The sequence below is a fragment of the Panonychus citri genome, unplaced genomic scaffold, assembly GCF_014898815.1.
Source record: "Panonychus citri isolate SS breed McGregor unplaced genomic scaffold, ASM1489881v1 Contig00136, whole genome shotgun sequence".
In the NCBI taxonomy this organism is placed as follows: domain Eukaryota; kingdom Metazoa; phylum Arthropoda; class Arachnida; order Trombidiformes; family Tetranychidae; genus Panonychus; species Panonychus citri.
The window spans coordinates 828,357-847,075 of NW_026515541.1; the positions used below are offsets into that span (position 1 = coordinate 828,357).

Consider the following 18,719-nt stretch of genomic DNA (forward strand, 5'->3'; position numbering starts at 1 on the left):
CATAATTGACATTAATTGTCAATCAAATGAATTCATCTTTTCTAATCAAAGTTTTCTCCTCATTTCTTTGTGATTCTTTCCATTGACAAACAATTTATTTACTTTTCCATATTTAAACATTGATAATTATCTTTTAATCATCTAACTAATCGTTCCCGTGATCATCACCAACATCCATTAATTAGTGTAACCTGCTCTTGATCACTGACCATCAACAATTGACCACAATACAATTACCATTAAATGGAAAAATGTAATTTCCAAATTGTGTTAATCTAATTTTCTTGTTTTCATTTGTCAACCTTTTCCATTGAAATTTCATCACCTTTCAATCAAACTTTTCAATCTAATTCACTTCCATTTGGATTAACCTTTAGTAAGTAAATCTAAACAGTTAATCTCTGTTAATCAATTTAACTATTAATTAATTTTCTATTAATTTAAACCATCAAAACATTTCTATACTTTTCTCAGTATAAACACAAAGAGGCTCAGGTGAAGTAAACTGAGTTTACTCTCAAGGTAATCAAACGTAATTTGGTAAATAGAAAAAGCTAATTAATCATCTAATTAACTTGAGAAAAAGTTGATTAACTAATTGTGATTAAAAGAACAATCAATTTGAAAGAAAAAAATTTCAAACAATCAAAGCAAATATTAGTAACTTGAGCTAACCCTTGACACTTTCAGTTGTTATTGAATCAAGAAAATCCCCTCAGGCCATTGAGTTAATTATGGTTAACATTTAATCTCAATTAATTTAGCTGATTGTTGGCAATGTTGTAAAATGATTAACCCACAAATGTTGCTAATTAACAATCTACTAATCAACTTTGCCCATTTCTAATGGCAAAGGTAAATTTATCTCACTTTTATATTTAGTAATCAAACTAATTCAGTTGATGATCATCCGATTGATTAAATCATCTCACAACTTCATCACCTCATTCAGATAATCATAATTGTAAATCATTAATTGTTTTCACCTTAATTTCCTAATATCATATTATTATTATGATCAAGCTAATCAGTGGCTTCAATTGTTGTAATATCTAAATTTTACTTCATCTTATTTAATCTGATTGGTTCTATTCTGATTGTTAATACAATTAGAAACACGATGATTAGTTAATTGTCTACATTTAATGTTTAGATTTCCCGTTAATTGTTACTTACATTTCCTCCTTAATCTCTTCCTCATCTTTTACTTTCTCAGCTTCGATTATCATCCCACCTCATGAATATAATCAATTATTTCAATTAGTGTTTTAGATTACAATCTTAATTGTTACAACAATCGTAATCAAAATTTGTATACATTAATTCATTGGGAAAAAAAACTTATCTGGGTCATTCAGATTCAGGTAAACTCTTATCATGTTTATCATGATATCACTACGAGTATACATTTAATCAGTTAGCAACCGATTTAAGCAATTTGTTCAATCATTAAATTGTTGTTAATTGTTGTAGTTAAAGAAGAGACTTAAATGATTAGGCTGATCGCAATTTAATCTCGAGAAAGGTGGAGCAATTGATTGTTTTACTTTTTTTCGGTGATGAAGATTGTGGATGAATTGAGTTGATACAGACAAAAGAGTTAAAAAGTAACTTGATCTTGTTATTGTTTATAAATTGTTGCGATCAATTAATCATCTAAATCTGATTAACTGATTAATCTGTTAAATCAGTTAATTTATGTATCTTTCTTGTTTGTAATCATGTTTTTCATGGTTCTGCTTGGGAAGCCCATTCATCATTCCATAAGTTTTAACAGCAATTAAATATCGAAATCATTTAAATTACAATTTAGTAAATTGTTCACGTGAAACTTGTTTGATCATTAACTAAGTTCTAATAACAATCATTTCTCTTTCTCCCTTTCTCACTTTCCACCTTCTCCCTCTCTCTCTCTCTCTCCATCTTCCTCTCTCTCTCTCTCTCTATCTCCATCTCTTTCGATATTTTCTTCCTTTGTTTATTTCTTGTTTTCCATCATCGTCATCATATCGAAAGTTTCTGTTTACCTTTCAATTCCCTTATGTTATTAGTAGAAATTTGTTGTTCTGTCAATTAATTAACTATGGTCTCTAATTGTGCTCCTTCTCATCCTTATAGTGATTTAGGTCAATTAAGGTGTCTTCGTGCTTTGGGTAGTTCGTCCCAAGAATCTTGTGAAATGCGTCAAATGCCCTGGTTTGGAATGGACATTGGTGGAACCCTCGTTAAATTGGTTTACTTTGAGCCAACCGATTATACTCCGGATGATGAGAAAAACGAAGCCGAAACGGTTAAGATAATCCGACATTACCTGAAATCAAGATCCGCCTATGGGAAAACAGGTAAACGAGATGTTCACCTTCAAATGGATTGTACAATTAAAAATCGCCGGGGGGTATTACACTTTATCCGTTTTCCAACTAGTGAGATGCCCGTTTTCATTAGTTTAGCCCATTCCAAGGGAATCGCTCAACTGGCCAGTACGGTTTGTGCAACCGGAGGTGGAGCATATAAATTTGAGAAACAATTCTCAGAGGAACTGAATTTAACTTTGAAAAAATTTGACGAACTTGCATCTCTCATCCATGGGATCCATTTTATTGAACGTTACAATCCTCAGGAATGTTTTTACCTGCAAAATCCAATGGAAGACGATAAGTTCAGGAAAATTCCATTCGATTTCAGTGACTCTTATCCATTCCTAGTGGTAAACATTGGCTCGGGAGTTTCTATTCTTGCCGTTTACTCTCAAGACAAGTACAAACGGGTCTCGGGTACTTCGCTTGGTGGAGGGACATTCGTTGGTCTCTGTTGTCTTCTCACGGGCTGTGAAACCTTCGAGGAAGCCATCGCACTCGCAAGTTCAGGTGATGCAAATAAAGTGGACAAATTGGTTCGAGACATTTACGGCGGCGATTATCCTAAATTCGGCCTCAGCGGGGACACAATCGCTTGCAGGTTAGTAAATGTATCATTCATCAACGATTTCGACTCTCAATATACTTAATCCTGTCTGATTATCATGATGATCGTTTCAATGAATGAGACGATCATCGGATGATCAAGTTCATCGTCCTGATTGTTAATTCACTAGTTTTAAATCAGATAAATTTAACTAATTAATGTTAATTTGAAAAGATAAACAAAAATTAGGGTAATTCATGTTTGCTAATTCAACTAATCATTTTCAACATTCAAAGTACCTGTTAAATTATTATCAACAATTAACATCACTTTTCAAGTTTCATGTAATAACTTTGATTTGATTGATCAGGAAATCATAATTCAATATTTGTAAACATTTAATTAGTCAGTTAATTATAATCATATTTTAATAACCAAAATTAATTATTTGATCACCATTAAGTTGGGAAACAAAGTGCTGATTAAATAATGATGTTGATGCTTTTTCAATGTTTTCAAATTGAACATGTATGAAAGCCAACAATCAGCAAATAACTCGAAACAATTAGTTAATTGTTGAAGTGTTTAGCTAAATCCTCTTATAATAAGACAGGTTAAATTGATTTCTCAATCAATTAAACTACAAGAATTCACAATTAACTGCCAAAAGCAATGAAATGTTTCCCATTTTACATTAATAACATAGATGACATTTCGCTAAATGATTAATCAACTAATTAGATAATTTATTTGTCTTTTTATTAACTCGCAGTTTTGGACACATGATCAGCAAGGACAAACGAGATAAAGTGAGCAAGGCTGATTTAGCTCGTGCGACACTGGTCACTATTACGAATAACATTGGTTCGATCGCTCGAATGTGTGCCGTTAACGAAGGCATCGAACGGGTCGTTTTCACGGGAAATTTTCTTCGAGTGAACCAAATCTCTATGAGGCTACTTGCCTATGCCATGGACTTTTGGTCCGGTGGAACCTTGAAAGCGCTTTTCCTCGAGCACGAAGGTTACTTTGGTGCGGTTGGTTGTCTTCTCGAATTGGTGTAAAACAATTAACCCTCAACACACAATTAACTCCAATTGTCCTTGGTCTTTTTTTCTCGTTTTTCTTAACTTCCCATGTTTATTATTACGATAATTGGATGAGTGTTTCCTCGTCTTGGTTATTTCCACCTTCGTCCTGTTACAATTTTCATGGGGAAACTTTCAATCACCATGATGGAGAGACAACCAAATGTTGTATCACATGCAATTAACATATATTACACTAAGAAACTTACTTCATATTAATTTTATATATATACGATAACAATTAACTCGCTCAAGAGTTAATTGTTAATCTTCATCATCTTCATCCTCATCATCAATATTATTATTAATTCATCTCTTAACCAGCAACAGATTCAATTGGTATTCAAGAAAATTAACACAATAGATATTATCAAAAAATGCCTCAAGGAAAAATCTTAAAATTTATCAACAATTAAATCAACTAATCAACTAAATATGATTGATTTGTTTTCTGTCTCTTTGTAAAAGCTAAATAATTAATAATTAACAGTTTCCATTATAATAGACTGTGATTTTGTCCATTCTGCCATAAACACTTTGTATTTTGTTAATTTTGACATGTTAATTGTGACCAAAACCATAAATTGTCTTGGTAATTAAAAAATAGTAATAACAATTCCGGTTTCAGTAAACAACAATTTACTAATTTACCTTCATCTTTACTGTGATAATTAGTTAACTGGTCTCTCATTTAAGTTTTTCATCTTCATCTTTTTATCCTCATCACTTGAAAATGACAAAATATTTTTAGATTGTTAATATTTATTTATAACTATCAACAATTTAAACCAAAGAGACGATCAACAATTTAAATGAGCGCAAGTACCAAGTAAATTAAAACTATAATTAGCATCAAATCAACTCATAGTTAAGAAACAGTTACAAAGATTAGTTGAAGAAAAAAAAAGTAAATCAACAAAAATCATCATCTAAGTTAATTAGTCCAATGTCTCAATCTAAATTAACCTTTGGAACAACGTGACACAAACTAATCAACAATTAATTGTTACAATTAACATGAATTATGGTCAATACACCTAATCATCAATATCATCAGTCTCATCATCTTAATCACCATCAATTGTTTAGTTTACTAATGATCACAAAGTTAAGTCATCAATGGATTTCATTACCTTGCCTGATTACCTTAATCATCTTGATCCAAGCAATTAAAACTTCATCAACCAAACCAATTAAACGTTTAAATCAACCTTTCCTACCAAATCAAGGTGATCAACATGATCAAAGACAACATTTCCTATGGGCGATTGTGTTAATTGCGACAATTTTGTTAATTTTCCTATCAATTTGTTTCTGTCGTTGTTATTATCGTTACAATGAAATTTGTGATGAACAGAAACAACAATTAAGCCGACAATTTAATTCACACCGAGATGATTATTATTATCAACCTTCACCATCATTAACTCCAACACCTCAAATATTTCAATTAACTAATCCAATTGCTCATGAGATTAAATTTAATTCTAACGATCCAAGTTCATCAGAGTTAATTGTTCACCATCAACATGGCCGAGGTTCAATTGAAATTGATCCGGACAAAGTGATCAACGGTCAACAATCAAAGATCAGGCGACAATCAACTCTACGAAGTTCAGTGTGAAACAATTGATTCAATGTAAATTCTAATTGTGATTTAATTTTGATCCATTTCGACAATCAAATTAAATGGTATGGAAAAAAAAACTTTCTCTCTGATTGTTGATGACAATTAAACAATCAGTTTCCTATTTTTGTTTCTCCAAATATTTACATTACTCTCTACGTTTAACAATTAAGCTTAATTGTTTCATTAACTAACATTTGGGAGAAAAACAATTAATACTTATGAATTAAATTAATTATCCTTTTCAATATTGATTCAAATAAATATTAGTCCTTTTCCACAATCAACTGATTGTTAGTTAATTTCATTTGGTTTACGTTTCAATCAATCTCATATTCATTTTTGTGATTCCATTGTTATCATGTTTAATTGTTTACCTGGTTTTTTGTTAATTGTGGTTAGTGTTCATTTCTCATCGGTGAAATTAGTTGATTCATATAAAGATGATGAGTTTTCGTTATTCAAATTGATTGATCCTTTTGGTGATTATGAGAAAGTTAATCTTGAAACTAAAGATGAAGTCAAATCGGCGGATCAATCGGATAAAGCTAATCCTAAGTGTCTCCCGACTCTTACAGTCGGCGGTGGATATGATTATACTGGAATAGAATCTGGTTCAGGGGGTTCCGGGTTCGGTGGAGGAGGTGATTATGATGGTTTGCCACCGCAAGAGATAGCACGACGTCGACAAATAGCTGCTCGAAGGGCAGTCTTGAGGCGAATCGCTGCTCGACGAAGAGCCATTATAGCTCGTCGGCGGGCATGGATCAATAGGAACAGAAAAAGACCTCAAGGTAATAGACCAATTGGTGGCCCCGGTTTAGGTCCAGGAAGTGGTGGCGGTGGTCCTGGTGTAGGTTCTGGAGGTGGCGGTGGTCCTAATTTAGGTCCTGATGGCGGTGGTGGTGGTGGTGGTGGTGGTGGTGGAATCGATAACAATTATGACTCTGGAAGTGATGGTGATACTCAGTATGACCAAGGTGGCGGAGGAATTGATGAAGGGACTGGTCAAGATAATGGAGATGGTCAAGATTATCAAGGCAAAAGTGGCGTTTAATCAACTCACTGAGATTTTTTCTTTGTCAATTATTTATTATCTATTAGAATTAAAAATTTAATAATAAGATGAACATTGAGATTTGTTTTTATATTATAATAATTAACTTGGTTTAAAATTAAACATGAATTAAATAAATTGCTAATATTTTATGGCGATTAATTGTTTGATGCAAGACCAATTTTCTTGATTTATAATCATTCAATCTCGTAGCAATCTAAATTAATTGTATGCTAATACTCCCATTATCACGTCCAAGAAAAAAAGGGAAACTTTTAAATAGTAAATTATTAAAACAGCCTCGGCTAATCGCCAACAGTTAATTATCCAAACTGTAAAGTTTGATTGTTGAACAATCAAACTTGATTTTAGTGACCCATTGAGTCCGACAATTAGTTGACCATCGGTGGGTTGAGTTGAACAATCATTTAAATTGCCTTAAACCAATCTAATTGGGTGAAAATGTAGAGGTAAATGAGTTAATTGTCTTTCCATCAGATTTGGTATAATTACATTTAAAGACAAAAAAAATTAAGGATAATGAGTGAATAACAAATATATTTTTCATTGGTGAAAAGGTAAATGGATAATAAATAATTAGCTTTTAATTGTTTAGATTGTTAATCCAATTGAATCAAGTAAAGCTGAGGGAGAGATTGTGAGTGAGAGGATGAAGAGATTGAGCTGGAAGGAGAGGGAATATTAATTATGTATAATTTATTTGCAGTTTACAGAGAAAGAGGGAAATAGATTAATTGTTCATCGGGACAATTTATCTAATCAACTGGAACTTGTATCAGGCTGGAAAAAATCATCGGCAAATGGATCGTTTTCTTTACGGAATATGTTACGTTCGGGTGGGCTAACATGCTCTACACCAAAATGATTAAAAGGCGACGGGTTACGGCCACTTAGATCGCTATTGTTTGGTGCTAGTGATGATTTATTAATGTATCGTTGTTGTTGTTGAATAGCAGTTTGTGTCATTTGATTGGGATCACCGCTGGTCATCATCATAGCACCAAGACCAGTGGCCATGTTATTACTAGTATTAGCTATTCCTGTTACACTTCCAGTGAAAGATGGGGCCGGAGAAGAGCGTAAAATGGCCTCAGTGAGTGAATTTGATTTCTCGAGGCTTGAAAGTGCCTTCCAAGGTTCAAATATTGAATTGTTGGCATCTTGTGAGGTGTTGAATGACATTTCTCCGGTAAAAGAATCAATAAAACCCGGAGTGATTCTGGTGATATTTGATATTTGTGAGAGTTGAGGAGTTGATTTAATGGCGGAGGAATTTTGTAAATTTGGTTCACAGATTGAATATGATCCAGATGAGTTTAGATTTAATCCCTCATTTGGGTTAATCTGTGATACTTGATGATTATGGTGAATAAAAGGTTTTCCCATTGAATCACTGAAAGTAGAAAGTGGAGTTGAGAAACGCTCTAAATTTTTACTAGCTTCGTAACTATTTGATAAATTTAATCTCATCGCTGGTAAAGAATCCGATGAATATGATGATCCACGACTAAGTTTAGCTTCATCTAAGCCGATTACTGATCGACTAAGGGAGTTATTATTATCCAATAGATAATCATCTCCGAGATAACAAACAGGAGTTTGACTTATAGAAAATGATCCGGTAGTTAATCCAGGACGAGAACTTGATCTATCTTCCGATCGAGATGGGATATTATTTGAAGTTCGAGAGGAATCGGTCAATTGAAGAGTATTGGTGATAAAAGCAAAATCAAAAGGATCATACATTCCGGAACTCGATGCACTGACCATCGAAGTGGTTGGAGTAATTGATAATTGAGTTGATGCTGATTGTTGATTAGGATGATTAAGTTGTTGCGATTGTTGTAACTTTTGATATTGGCTTTGAAGTTGACGATTATTGACATAAAAATCATTCGCAGTTGAAGTTACATTGTAACCTTTTAATGATGAATTATGAGATTGAAGTTTCCTTTGAGGTGCTGGTAAGGGTGGGGCAAATCTTTCCGGAGGCTGAACTGAGGTTGACCCAAAAGACTTTGATTCTAATGAATCGTAAAATGGATTAGTGGACAGCTTAAGTGCAGCACCAAGTTCACCAGATATCATTGATAAAGAGGAAGAGGATAAAATGTTATTTGGATTTGATGGTTTTCGTTTGGGTAATGGAGGAGGTCGCATATCACATTCAGTATCACTTTTCATTGGTTTCGGTGGTACTGGTGGTGGTGGTGAACCATCATGAGATGTACTTTGGGAGCTATTTGAGTTATCATGAAATTCTCGGGGTGGAGGACGAGGCGGCGGAAGAGGAGAAAGATTTTCTAAACTGGGATTGATAAATGACTCCGTTTGGCAGTAGGGTGAGAAGCGAGCGTTTGATGAAGACGAAAGTTCTGAGAAACGAGGATTAGATAAACTTGAAGGTGATCGAGATGATCGAGAGTCAATCGATTGTGGGGTGACTGATCGATTCGAGGCAACAAGCGATTCAATTACACTGTTACAAGCCGAAGGATGTTGTTGCTGTTGTTGCAATTGAAGTTGCTGTTGAAATTGAAGTTGTTGTTGCAACTGTAGTTGTTGCAATTGGAGTTGCTGTTGTAGAGCAGCAAGTTGCTGTTGCTGTTGTAGTAGTTGTTGTTGATGATGATATTGCGTTTCTTGTTGTTCCTGTTTCTTTTTTTCTTCAGCTAATTCATCGAAAATACTTGAGGTCATCGAATTGATTTCAGAAAAGACAGCATATCTGTCACCAGCTGAAGATGTGTTGTGCTGTTGATGATCAACATTACTGCTAACACTAACTCCGTTATGAGAGCTTGGACCTGGAGTGTTTGAATTGACCAGTGAGCTGATTGCTGGGCTAGCCGGAGGATCATTGATATTGGTAAAACTACTGGTAAAACTTGATGGACTATCGGCACCACTAGAAAGTCCACTTCTATTTTTACGAGAAGTATTAACAGGCGGTTTAATTTTGAGTATAGCTGAAATCCCTGGGTCCGGCCGGGTGATCTTCATCATCAAAAGATTCCCAAGTGGCATAAGGATCACTCCTTGTTTGGCTGAAGCAATGAGCTCCTTTAGATTAGACATATTCACAAGGCATCATCAAAGTTGGCTACAAAGTCGAGAAAACAAGAAAAAAACAAGAAAAAGGTAAGACAAATGATTAAAATGATGATGACCACTGGTAAGGAGGATCATTGATATTGGTAAAACTACTGGTAAAACTTGATGGACTATCGGCACCACTAGAAAGTCCACTTCTATTTTTACGAGAAGTATTAACAGGCGGTTTAATTTTGAGTATAGCTGAAAGTTCCCTGGTCCGGCCGGGTGATCTTGGAGGTGAAGGTACTACGGGTAAGTTATTGGCCGCGGTGGTTGATTGGTTTGACTTTTGGCCTGGTTTACTTCGACCTGATGTATCCAACGAAAGTGAAGCAAAATCATCATCAAAAGATTCCCAAGTGGCATAAGGATCACTCGCTTGTTTGGCTGAAGCAATGAGCTCCTTTAGATTAGACATATTCACAAAGGCATCATCAAAGTTGGCTACAAAGTCGAGAAAAACAAGAAAAAAAAAACAAGAAAAAAGGTAAGACAAATGATTAAAATGATGATGACCACTGGTAAGAATCAACTCTAAGCAACAAAAGCGATAATATCAAAACCACATCTTCCATTGGTTAACAAACTATCAGCTTATTTGAATAACTATTGAGTTTAGGGGAGAATAGAGAGAGAAGAGAGAGAGAGATGATCATCATCATAATGATGGACGATGGATGATGAAAATAAGATTACACAAGATTAAAGGAAGATAAAAATGAGGGAGAGAGAGAGTCACACTTAAATGGTTGTTTGTGATAAAAACACAGGTTCATTGGTTGAGATGGGCAAATGATGTTCATGCTTTTGATGATGATAAAGATGATGAAGATGATGAAGATTAAGATGATGTCTGCACCCAAATAACTGGAAAGAGGAAGTTAATCAGTTTTTAAACTACACACCCTTTAGATTGATTTTCAAGGTAAAACTAGTCTAACTTACTATTAAGAGGTAAAAGTTATTTTAACGATCAATTTTTCCAATCAAATTTAGTATTGACAGTTATTGGATCTTAATTGTATAAACGATTACCGTTTAAATTTGATCAAAATCATGTAAACAAATCATCAAATCATTAATTATACTTGATCACCTTTTATTGATTAATTGATTGGTAGTTTCTTGCTTTTCATTGATTGGCAAATTTTCACTACTCTCGAGTAAAAATCATTGAGTTTAATCTGAACACTGAATTTTGGTGAGAACGATCTTAATTGCTTCATGTTCATCTCAGGGAATCAGGTAAATTGTTTCATTACCTGTGAAGACATTTCCATTAAAATCAGAAGCCGCTGATTCATTTCTAGGCGGTGGTAATAGTGGTGGTAGATTATTGATCTCTTGTTGATTAGATGATAACTTTTTACTAAGAGATTTTGAGTTTGTTTCAATGATGGACGATGGCCCAAGGTCACCATCACTTGTCGCATCTCCGGAAGTACCACTGTCAACACTTTGATTGCGCTTCTTTTGCTCGTAAACGTAAGTAAACAATTCACCGATAGTTTTCATCACAGGGATTGCCGATTTCTCGGTTTTAATTCCAATGAATTGATGCCCAGTATCGGGAGAACCATAAACAAAACCGAAAGCGCGTTTATCACTCGCATCTCGTGCAATGTAGGAAATCAATGGAATTGAATAAGAGCTAATTGATTCACCGGATTTTTCATCTTTAATTGTTACACCTTCCAATGATATTTTGATGACGATTCGTTGCTTATGAGATCCTGTTTCCTTTATTAATGCCTGAGGGGGGAATAGTACAAAAAAGACAATAGAATATAAGAAGAAAACAATTAATTAAACATAAAAGAAACAAAACATTTTTATTCATGATAAAGGGTTGGGTCAGGTAATTAATATAAATTGTATTCCTCATCTGAATGGACAATTAATTATTCCATCATCATTAATAAATCAAAAGGGTTGAGAGTTTGAGTTTGTCAGATCATGATAATCACAATTTGCGGAAAAATTGTGATTAAATTGTTGTTTTAATTGAGTTTTAGTAGTAATTAGTGACCAATCTCTGATTTTAATGACAAATGATAACAAAAAATAATCGATTATGATGATTTATTGATCATTTATGACTAATGATAGAAAGGAAATCGATTGTGTTTTTTAAAACTACGAGTCATTTTCCAGAAAATTGTTGATTCATTGTTAAAAACACCAAACAATTTAATGACTGGATTAACTAATTTGATTATAAGATGAATTGATTCAAAGAAATATCAATAGATTTCGTGTAAATATTCAATTCTATTGGATTGATTATCTTAGTCCAGCGTTGTAAATGTCAATGAGATTTGATTGTTTACATTTCATGATTGATTGTGATCATAATTGATAAACAATCAGTTAATTGACTAACTAAATATCGTTCCTCTTTTCTATCAACTAATGATAATATAATGTTAGATTTCAATTCAGACTCTTAAATGAAAATAAATCTCCCAATGGTCATCAAAGAATTAATATAATCCGGAAGAGATTCATTCTGAGAATCATGATTAATGGTTAATGGGTCAAATTAATACGATTACGATTAACTATTAACCAGTTTAATAATAAAGATTTAATCTATTACTGGAAATATATACGATTGATACATTGAATACTAATCATAATCTACAAATTGTAATATTGTTTTTTCAAGAAAAACTTAATTTAAATAAGATTAAGCCGATTACTCAACTTGGAATTACAATTCATTCATTCAGAATCACAATTGAATCCATCAGAATGAGTAAGAGGGAGTAACAATCAACTAATCAATGAAAATTTATGTAGATTAGGTTTCATTCAATGATTATCATGATTTTGATAGGAAAATATTAATTTCATCAATGGAAAGTGAAAGTTAATGACAATTAATTGGGTTAAGTTCACGATAAACTGAGTTAATTGTTTACAATTAATTGTCAACTGTATTTTTATACAAATCTGTTAATCAGCTGACTTTTTTTTTAAAAGTTCAATCAATTAAACTTTAATTTCATATTAGTTAATCAACTTCACAATTACTATTCAATTTACCTTTGATAATTATTGTCATGAGTTTCAAGTTATAATCAACTGATTGTTAATAATTATAATGAATCAGAATCGCCCAAAACCAGTTTGTCATCATTTAATCAACTGATTTAATTGATTTAATTAATCAAAACTTACAATCAATATAAAGATTGATAATGAAAACTTGTTATTGTAGTTAATTGTTGAAACAACTACTGAACACTAATTAACAATTAGTATATCATCGTACCTCATATTCAATGGAAATGTTTAATCATTTGAAACAATCAAATTTAGTTTCTCATTTGATAATAATCAAGTTGAATCATTAGCAAAATAAAGCGTCAATTGATTGATCAAAAAATCTGGTTAATTGTAACGATTAAATTTATATCATTAAGATCAATATATTAATAGTAAAGGGAAAAAAATTATGAGATAAATCACCATGAAATATATAATTCATTTGATAGTAACTTGGTCAACATGATTATCTGACCCAATATCAAATCTGATAAATGAGGTGATTTTATACAATTTAAATTATTGATTAAATTGAGTGTCTATTGATTGATTGATTGATTGATTGTAGAGATTGAGGAAAAACCAGTTCATCTAAAGGTGAGCAAAGAAAGTGATCTAAGGTGTTTCCACCCTTGTTTACCTGGGCACAGGTAATAATCTATTGTTGATCATTGTAAATGATAACAAGGTAAATATACAGTTTGGAATAATAGTAAATTATCAACATTATGATTACGCCAATTCTAAGGTAAATTTTAAACTGCAATTTAGAGGTGATTTTCTGTATCTTCATCATGATGATCAGTTAATTGTGTTTGCTGTTAATTTCCTTAAATGGCGTCATCATCATTATCATTTTAATCATCATTATAATCATCGTTTCTTCAAGAAGGTAAATTGTTTGCTGATTGTTGGAGCTCGACAAGATAAACCTTGATACGATTTTAGGGAAAACCATATTGAAAAAGAAAAGAAAAACAAAAGAAATCAAATGAACAGGTAACATTAGGCTAAGATTTTCAATCAACAATCAAGGTAAACGATATTGAATCTTGTTGGTTAAAGGTAAATTTCTGTTGTTAATTATTGCAACTTATTTTTAATTTTTGATTGATTTTTTGTTTGTTTGTCCAACAATCAACTAATCTTATTAACTCTTACAATTGAATCACAAAGTTTGATTAAACATTTTCTTCCACGTTGATTGTAAACTTGTAACGAGAGAGAGAGAGAGAGAGAGATTCAATCTCCTTCTGTATAATTATGAATGGAGAAAAAATTATTACGATGAACTTGAAAAAGAAAATGTTAATTGTAAAATTATGGAAACACAATTAAATTGTAAGTTACACTACAATTATGATTATATTGATTACCATTAAAGGATCACGTTTCCTTGAGTTGTGAACATCTTAGTATATGAAAAACAATAGTTAATCATTTCATTCAATGAAACCTTACGAGAAGTTGAAACATTTGCTTATTATCAACAATTAAGCAAATCTGATTGTTTCAAATTTAAGGTTAAATCATGACAAGTGATTAAAAATTATACACAGAAGAAACAAAATAAAAATTGATGATACAATTAAACCTTAACTCAATTCAATTAGTTAATTTCTTTTCTCAAATGTTAACCAAAAATATTAATATTACATTAATAATATTGATCGACTCGAATATGATCAAAATGATTGATATTATTGAATATTAATCATGATTAAATTGTAATCATTGAATTGAAAGTTTGTGTACATAAATGTGGTTATGATAAGTTGACTGATTGTTAGTTGTAATTGTTTTAAATAAATTTAACTTGGTCTACAAGTTTGCTAATCAACAATCAACCCGGATATCCGTTAGTCTAACAGCAAAAATCATTTCAGGTCACGTTTTAAAATGTATATATATATAAATATATGAATTAAACGTAACCTTGATTAAATCACTATTAGCAAGGTAAAAAAGAGTAACCTTACAATTAGGAAATGAGAAATTGATGAAATTAAGCATTAAAATTAAAGTGGAAGTGAAATTGTTGTTGTTGATTGAAACACCTTAAAGGCAATTGATAAATTGACAGTTAGTAAACAAGGCAACTCAAAAGGAGAGACAATTTAATTTGATAACAAATTGTAAGTTGATTAGTCGCAATTGTTGATGTTATTCAATTTGTTGAAAAATCTTCAATTTTATGACATTTCTTTCATGTTGTTGTTGTTGTTTTTCACTCTTGTTGTTATTGGTAACCTGAAATTCATATTGAAATCGTAATCATTTCATTACAACTCAAGGTAAATCCACAAACATGATATTATTTTCTCTCTCTCTCTCTCTCTCTCTTCGATATTGAGGATAAAAGGTAAATAATCACCTTCACAATCTTCCCAATAATCAGATGGAAGATGGAAGATGATTTAAAAAGGAATAACCTTAAGCTGGAAGAGAGAAATTTATTTGATAACCTTAATGATTATCATGATAAGAGGAGGTGGTGGTGGTGGTGGAGGTGATATAATAGTCATTTAAATTCACGTCATTTACCTTTAAACGTTGTAAAGCCGATTGGCACATCTTATCACCTCTTGGTCCAGTAACTGGATCAACACCGATTAGTTTGGCTTTAAAGGTAATCCCTTGTCCAGAAAATTTCTCCTCACTTGGTAAAGTGTCTTTACTTGTTATTGATTCACCATCGATTGAATTATTCTCCTTGGATTCATCTAGAGAACCAGATGATTGACAGGCAATCGAAGTTGGTGGAATAATTCCAGTTGATTTATTCTTTGAACTTCGACCAAAGGTGAAACTTTTCCTATCATGTGAACCTTTTGATTTGGATAATTTAAGGGTTAACGATTTATCGGATTCTCGCTTAGTTGATTGACCATTTTCCATCATCATCATTGTCTTTCTACTGATAATTGTTGGTCTTATTGAAATTGTTTCTTTCGCCACAGTTGATAGATTAACTATACGAGTTGTTCCAACGCTTTTACCTCGTCCTTTTCGTCCTTTAATCGAACCAAAATTGCTACCACTCGTGGTGCAGGTCAATTCTTCGTCACCGTCTTCACGACCTTCTTCCTCCCACAGAAAATAGTCTTGAGTTGGCGAGAAAATGGTTGAATTGTTAACAATTGGTTCTCAAGGTATCGAGATAATATTTCGATATTAAATCGAAGGATAAACAAAATAACCAAAAGAGAGAGAGAGAGAAATGCAAACAATCACTTCGTAACAATTAAAACAAATTAGAGAGAAAAACGATTCCAATGGCCGGTTAATTAAAGTTAAAAGAGGTTATTGTCACGTTAATAATTAGAAGGATAAAGCTAATTGTTGATGTTTTCTAAATTGTCAACCAATATAATATACACACACACACAACTAAGATAGAGAAAAGCAGAGAGGGAGACAAAAATGCTCTCAAAAACTTTATATATAAGCAATAGCGATAGAGAACTGATTATGGTGATGTAATTGGTGCCGATTGTGATGATGATATTGTTGTTGTTGTTATTTCTGTTGATGATGAGATGAGGATGATGTGGATGATGATGACAGTTTGACTACCTTAAATACAATCAAGATGAAGCGAAAATTATATTTTCAATTGGCGTATAATTGAAAATTATTATTATCAATTCTTATATCAAGGTGGTGAGCATTGGCCTTGCACCTTCCTCCACACATTATGCTTGTCAATGATAATCCAATGAGAGAGAGAGAGAGAGAGTCACTTGTCGCTTGGGTATCAGATTGTTATCCAGTCCATAATCTCAATTGTACACAATTAACGCCCCGATAAACATTGTTACTCATTGACAAGACAAAAACGAGCAATTAATCTGTTCAAGAGAAATAGAGAAAAACATAATTAGTGAGAAATAAACATTGGAAAAATTGATCAATATTACACCATCATCATCATCATCATCGACAAAATGATTTACATTTCAATTCGTAATCATTAATGAGGTTGAACCATTTAATCTGTATCACTGATCATTAAATCATCTCGCATTTCTCATCATCTCTCTCATCCCAATTAATTATTCCCTTTTTTTGTCAACGATTAACTGTGAAACTGGTTGGAAAGAGAGTTGATTTAATTGTGATTAAAGATGATTAAACAATCCTATTGGTAAGTCACATGTAGAAAAAGGTAAAAAAAAGATTAATCCATCTATGGGTCCGTCCATTGGTGGAGGTGATTTCTCACTATTCTGAAGTTCAATTGTTCTTGGAATGGAAGAGAGAGAGATGAATGAGCACCAAGAGAACATGGTGATGATGATGATTATGATGATAGAGAAAATGGTAAAACCCAAAAAATAGAAAAGAATTTACAAATTTTACCATTGGAATAAGTAGAATGTTGTTGATATTTTTCTCTCTTTTTTTTCACCGAGTTTTTGGTTAACCAGTTAGATGATATTTTGTGTTTCGATTGTGTGATGATGACGATTGATTATGATGATATCACTTTTAACAATTGGAAATTAAGTAGTTAATTGTTGATTATTGCGAGAGAAAAAACACATTAACAAGATGAGAGAGAAAAAAGAAAATAAATAAAAAGGGTTTTGATTGTGAATGTAAACAGAAGATGAAGAAGAAGAGGTCACTCAAACTCTACACTCAAAAGGAAGGAAAGAAAAAGAGACAGCGCAGAGAAGAGAAGAGAAGAAAATTTAAGCTCTACCTGGTTCTCTTTCTTCATCTTCATCTTCTCTTTCTTTTTTTTTTCTTCTTCTTCTTCTTCAACTGAACAAGATGATGAAGATAATTTGAAACTGATAAAATAGGAAGATGATGATGACGATGAGAGAAAAAAAGAAAGATAAACACAGACACAGTTTCGCATTTTCTGTTATGATGATAAACACATGAGAGATGATGAAGATAAGTGAAAGAAAGAGAGAAAATTTTTTCTTTCTTATCGATGAATTAAGATGATTATCGATTCGATTATTTAATCAGTGTAAACAATTAGCTAATTTCTCGAGGTAATCAAAGTAATTAATGTAAACAGAATTGGAAAAAGTTTCGACATTTTCATCAAGTTTTCTTTCATCGAATGATTTTCTCTCTCTCTCTCTTTGTCATCTTCTCTTTCATTTTGTTATTTTCGAAATCAATTGTTGATTATAAATTGAACAATCAAAAGTTACCATTATTATCTAATTGTTGATTTATCCTCTTAATTGTTTAAGAAATTGATGTGATGTTACTGATAGAAAATGATTATTTCCATTCATTGGAAACAGGAATTAATTTCTAACCCAATTTTCATTCACGAATCAAATTCATCATCTTTCAATTAACTATTTTGTTCAACAATTTAATTTACTTTCATAAGTCACAATTAGTTAATTGTAATCGTATCCACCCTCGCAAACCAATTAATAATTTAAATTCCAATTGGATAGCGACACACAATTTAATCCAATTAGTTGTTGTTTCTTTTCATAATCGCCAATTAACATCAATCAATAAAATCCTATTATTATTATATTTATTTGATTACAATTGAATTAAATTATTTACGAATTGGGTTCATCTTTTATTATCGTAACAATTTAACAATTGATTAACTTCCGATTAATGATCAATTCAATCATCTGATTGCTCTTGATATTGATTCATTTCTAATATAATCAATTTACTCTGTAATAGATTACAAGTTAACCAATTGAGTTTTAAATCTCACAATCAGTATTTTACCCAATTAATACGATCAAGATGATTATTAGAAAGTTAATTAACCAAAATTGATTGTAAATGATTAACTTTTTGTTTACAAATTTATTCTTACACTTGGTGCCATCTATTGGCTGAGAAAATCAACTTTGCGTTCTAATTGTTTTCT

At 32.0% G+C, this 18,719-nt stretch overlaps 2 protein-coding genes across 3 annotated transcripts; one reads left to right on the forward strand and one right to left on the reverse strand.

The window, feature by feature from the left end:
- Positions 1–62: 62 nt before the first annotated feature.
- LOC128392618 (pantothenate kinase 2, mitochondrial-like) lies at positions 63–4,608 on the forward strand. 2 transcript variants are annotated; one of them, XM_053352667.1, is made up of 3 exons: positions 63–376; positions 2,119–2,958; positions 3,677–4,608. In XM_053352667.1, exons 2-3 carry the CDS (start codon positions 2,180–2,182, stop codon positions 3,966–3,968), a joined length of 1,071 nt encoding a protein of 356 aa, XP_053208642.1. In that variant the 5' UTR covers positions 63–376; positions 2,119–2,179; the 3' UTR covers positions 3,969–4,608. The 2 variants fall into 2 exon arrangements, with proteins under 2 accessions (XP_053208642.1, XP_053208641.1); XM_053352666.1 differs by lacking the exon at positions 63–376 and having other exon boundaries at positions 1,941–2,958.
- A 2,655-nt stretch (positions 4,609–7,263) lies between these two features.
- LOC128392464 (disabled homolog 2-like) lies at positions 7,264–17,593 on the reverse strand. Its single transcript, XM_053352492.1, has 5 exons — positions 17,207–17,593; positions 15,389–16,695; positions 11,056–11,545; positions 9,855–10,237; positions 7,264–9,760 (listed from the first exon to the last, which is right to left on the reverse strand). Exons 2-5 carry the CDS (start codon positions 15,749–15,751, stop codon positions 7,457–7,459), a joined length of 3,540 nt encoding a protein of 1,179 aa, XP_053208467.1. The 5' UTR covers positions 15,752–16,695; positions 17,207–17,593; the 3' UTR covers positions 7,264–7,456.
- Between the last annotated feature and the right edge of the window lie 1,126 nt (positions 17,594–18,719).

What these genes read in the sequence shown, in the direction of transcription:
- LOC128392618 (XM_053352666.1), top strand. Translation starts at nt 2,084, where the DNA reads ATGGTCTCTAATTGTGCTCCTTCTCATCCTTATAGTGATTTAGGTCAA. An exon ending in GGGGACACAATCGCTTGCAG is followed by an intron (nt 2,959 to 3,676) that starts GTTAGTAAATGT and finishes ATTAACTCGCAG; the next exon opens with TTTTGGACACATGATCAGCA.
- LOC128392464 (XM_053352492.1), bottom strand. Translation starts at nt 15,751, where the DNA reads ATGATGATGATGGAAAATGGTCAATCAACTAAGCGAGAATCCGATAAA. An exon ending in CGGCTTTACAACGTTTAAAG is followed by an intron (nt 11,546 to 15,388) that starts GTAAATGACGTG and finishes TTCCCCCCTCAG; the next exon opens with GCATTAATAAAGGAAACAGG. An exon ending in ACCAGTGGTCATCATCATTT is followed by an intron (nt 9,761 to 9,854) that starts TAATCATTTGTC and finishes TCTAATCTAAAG; the next exon opens with GAGCTCATTGCTTCAGCCAA.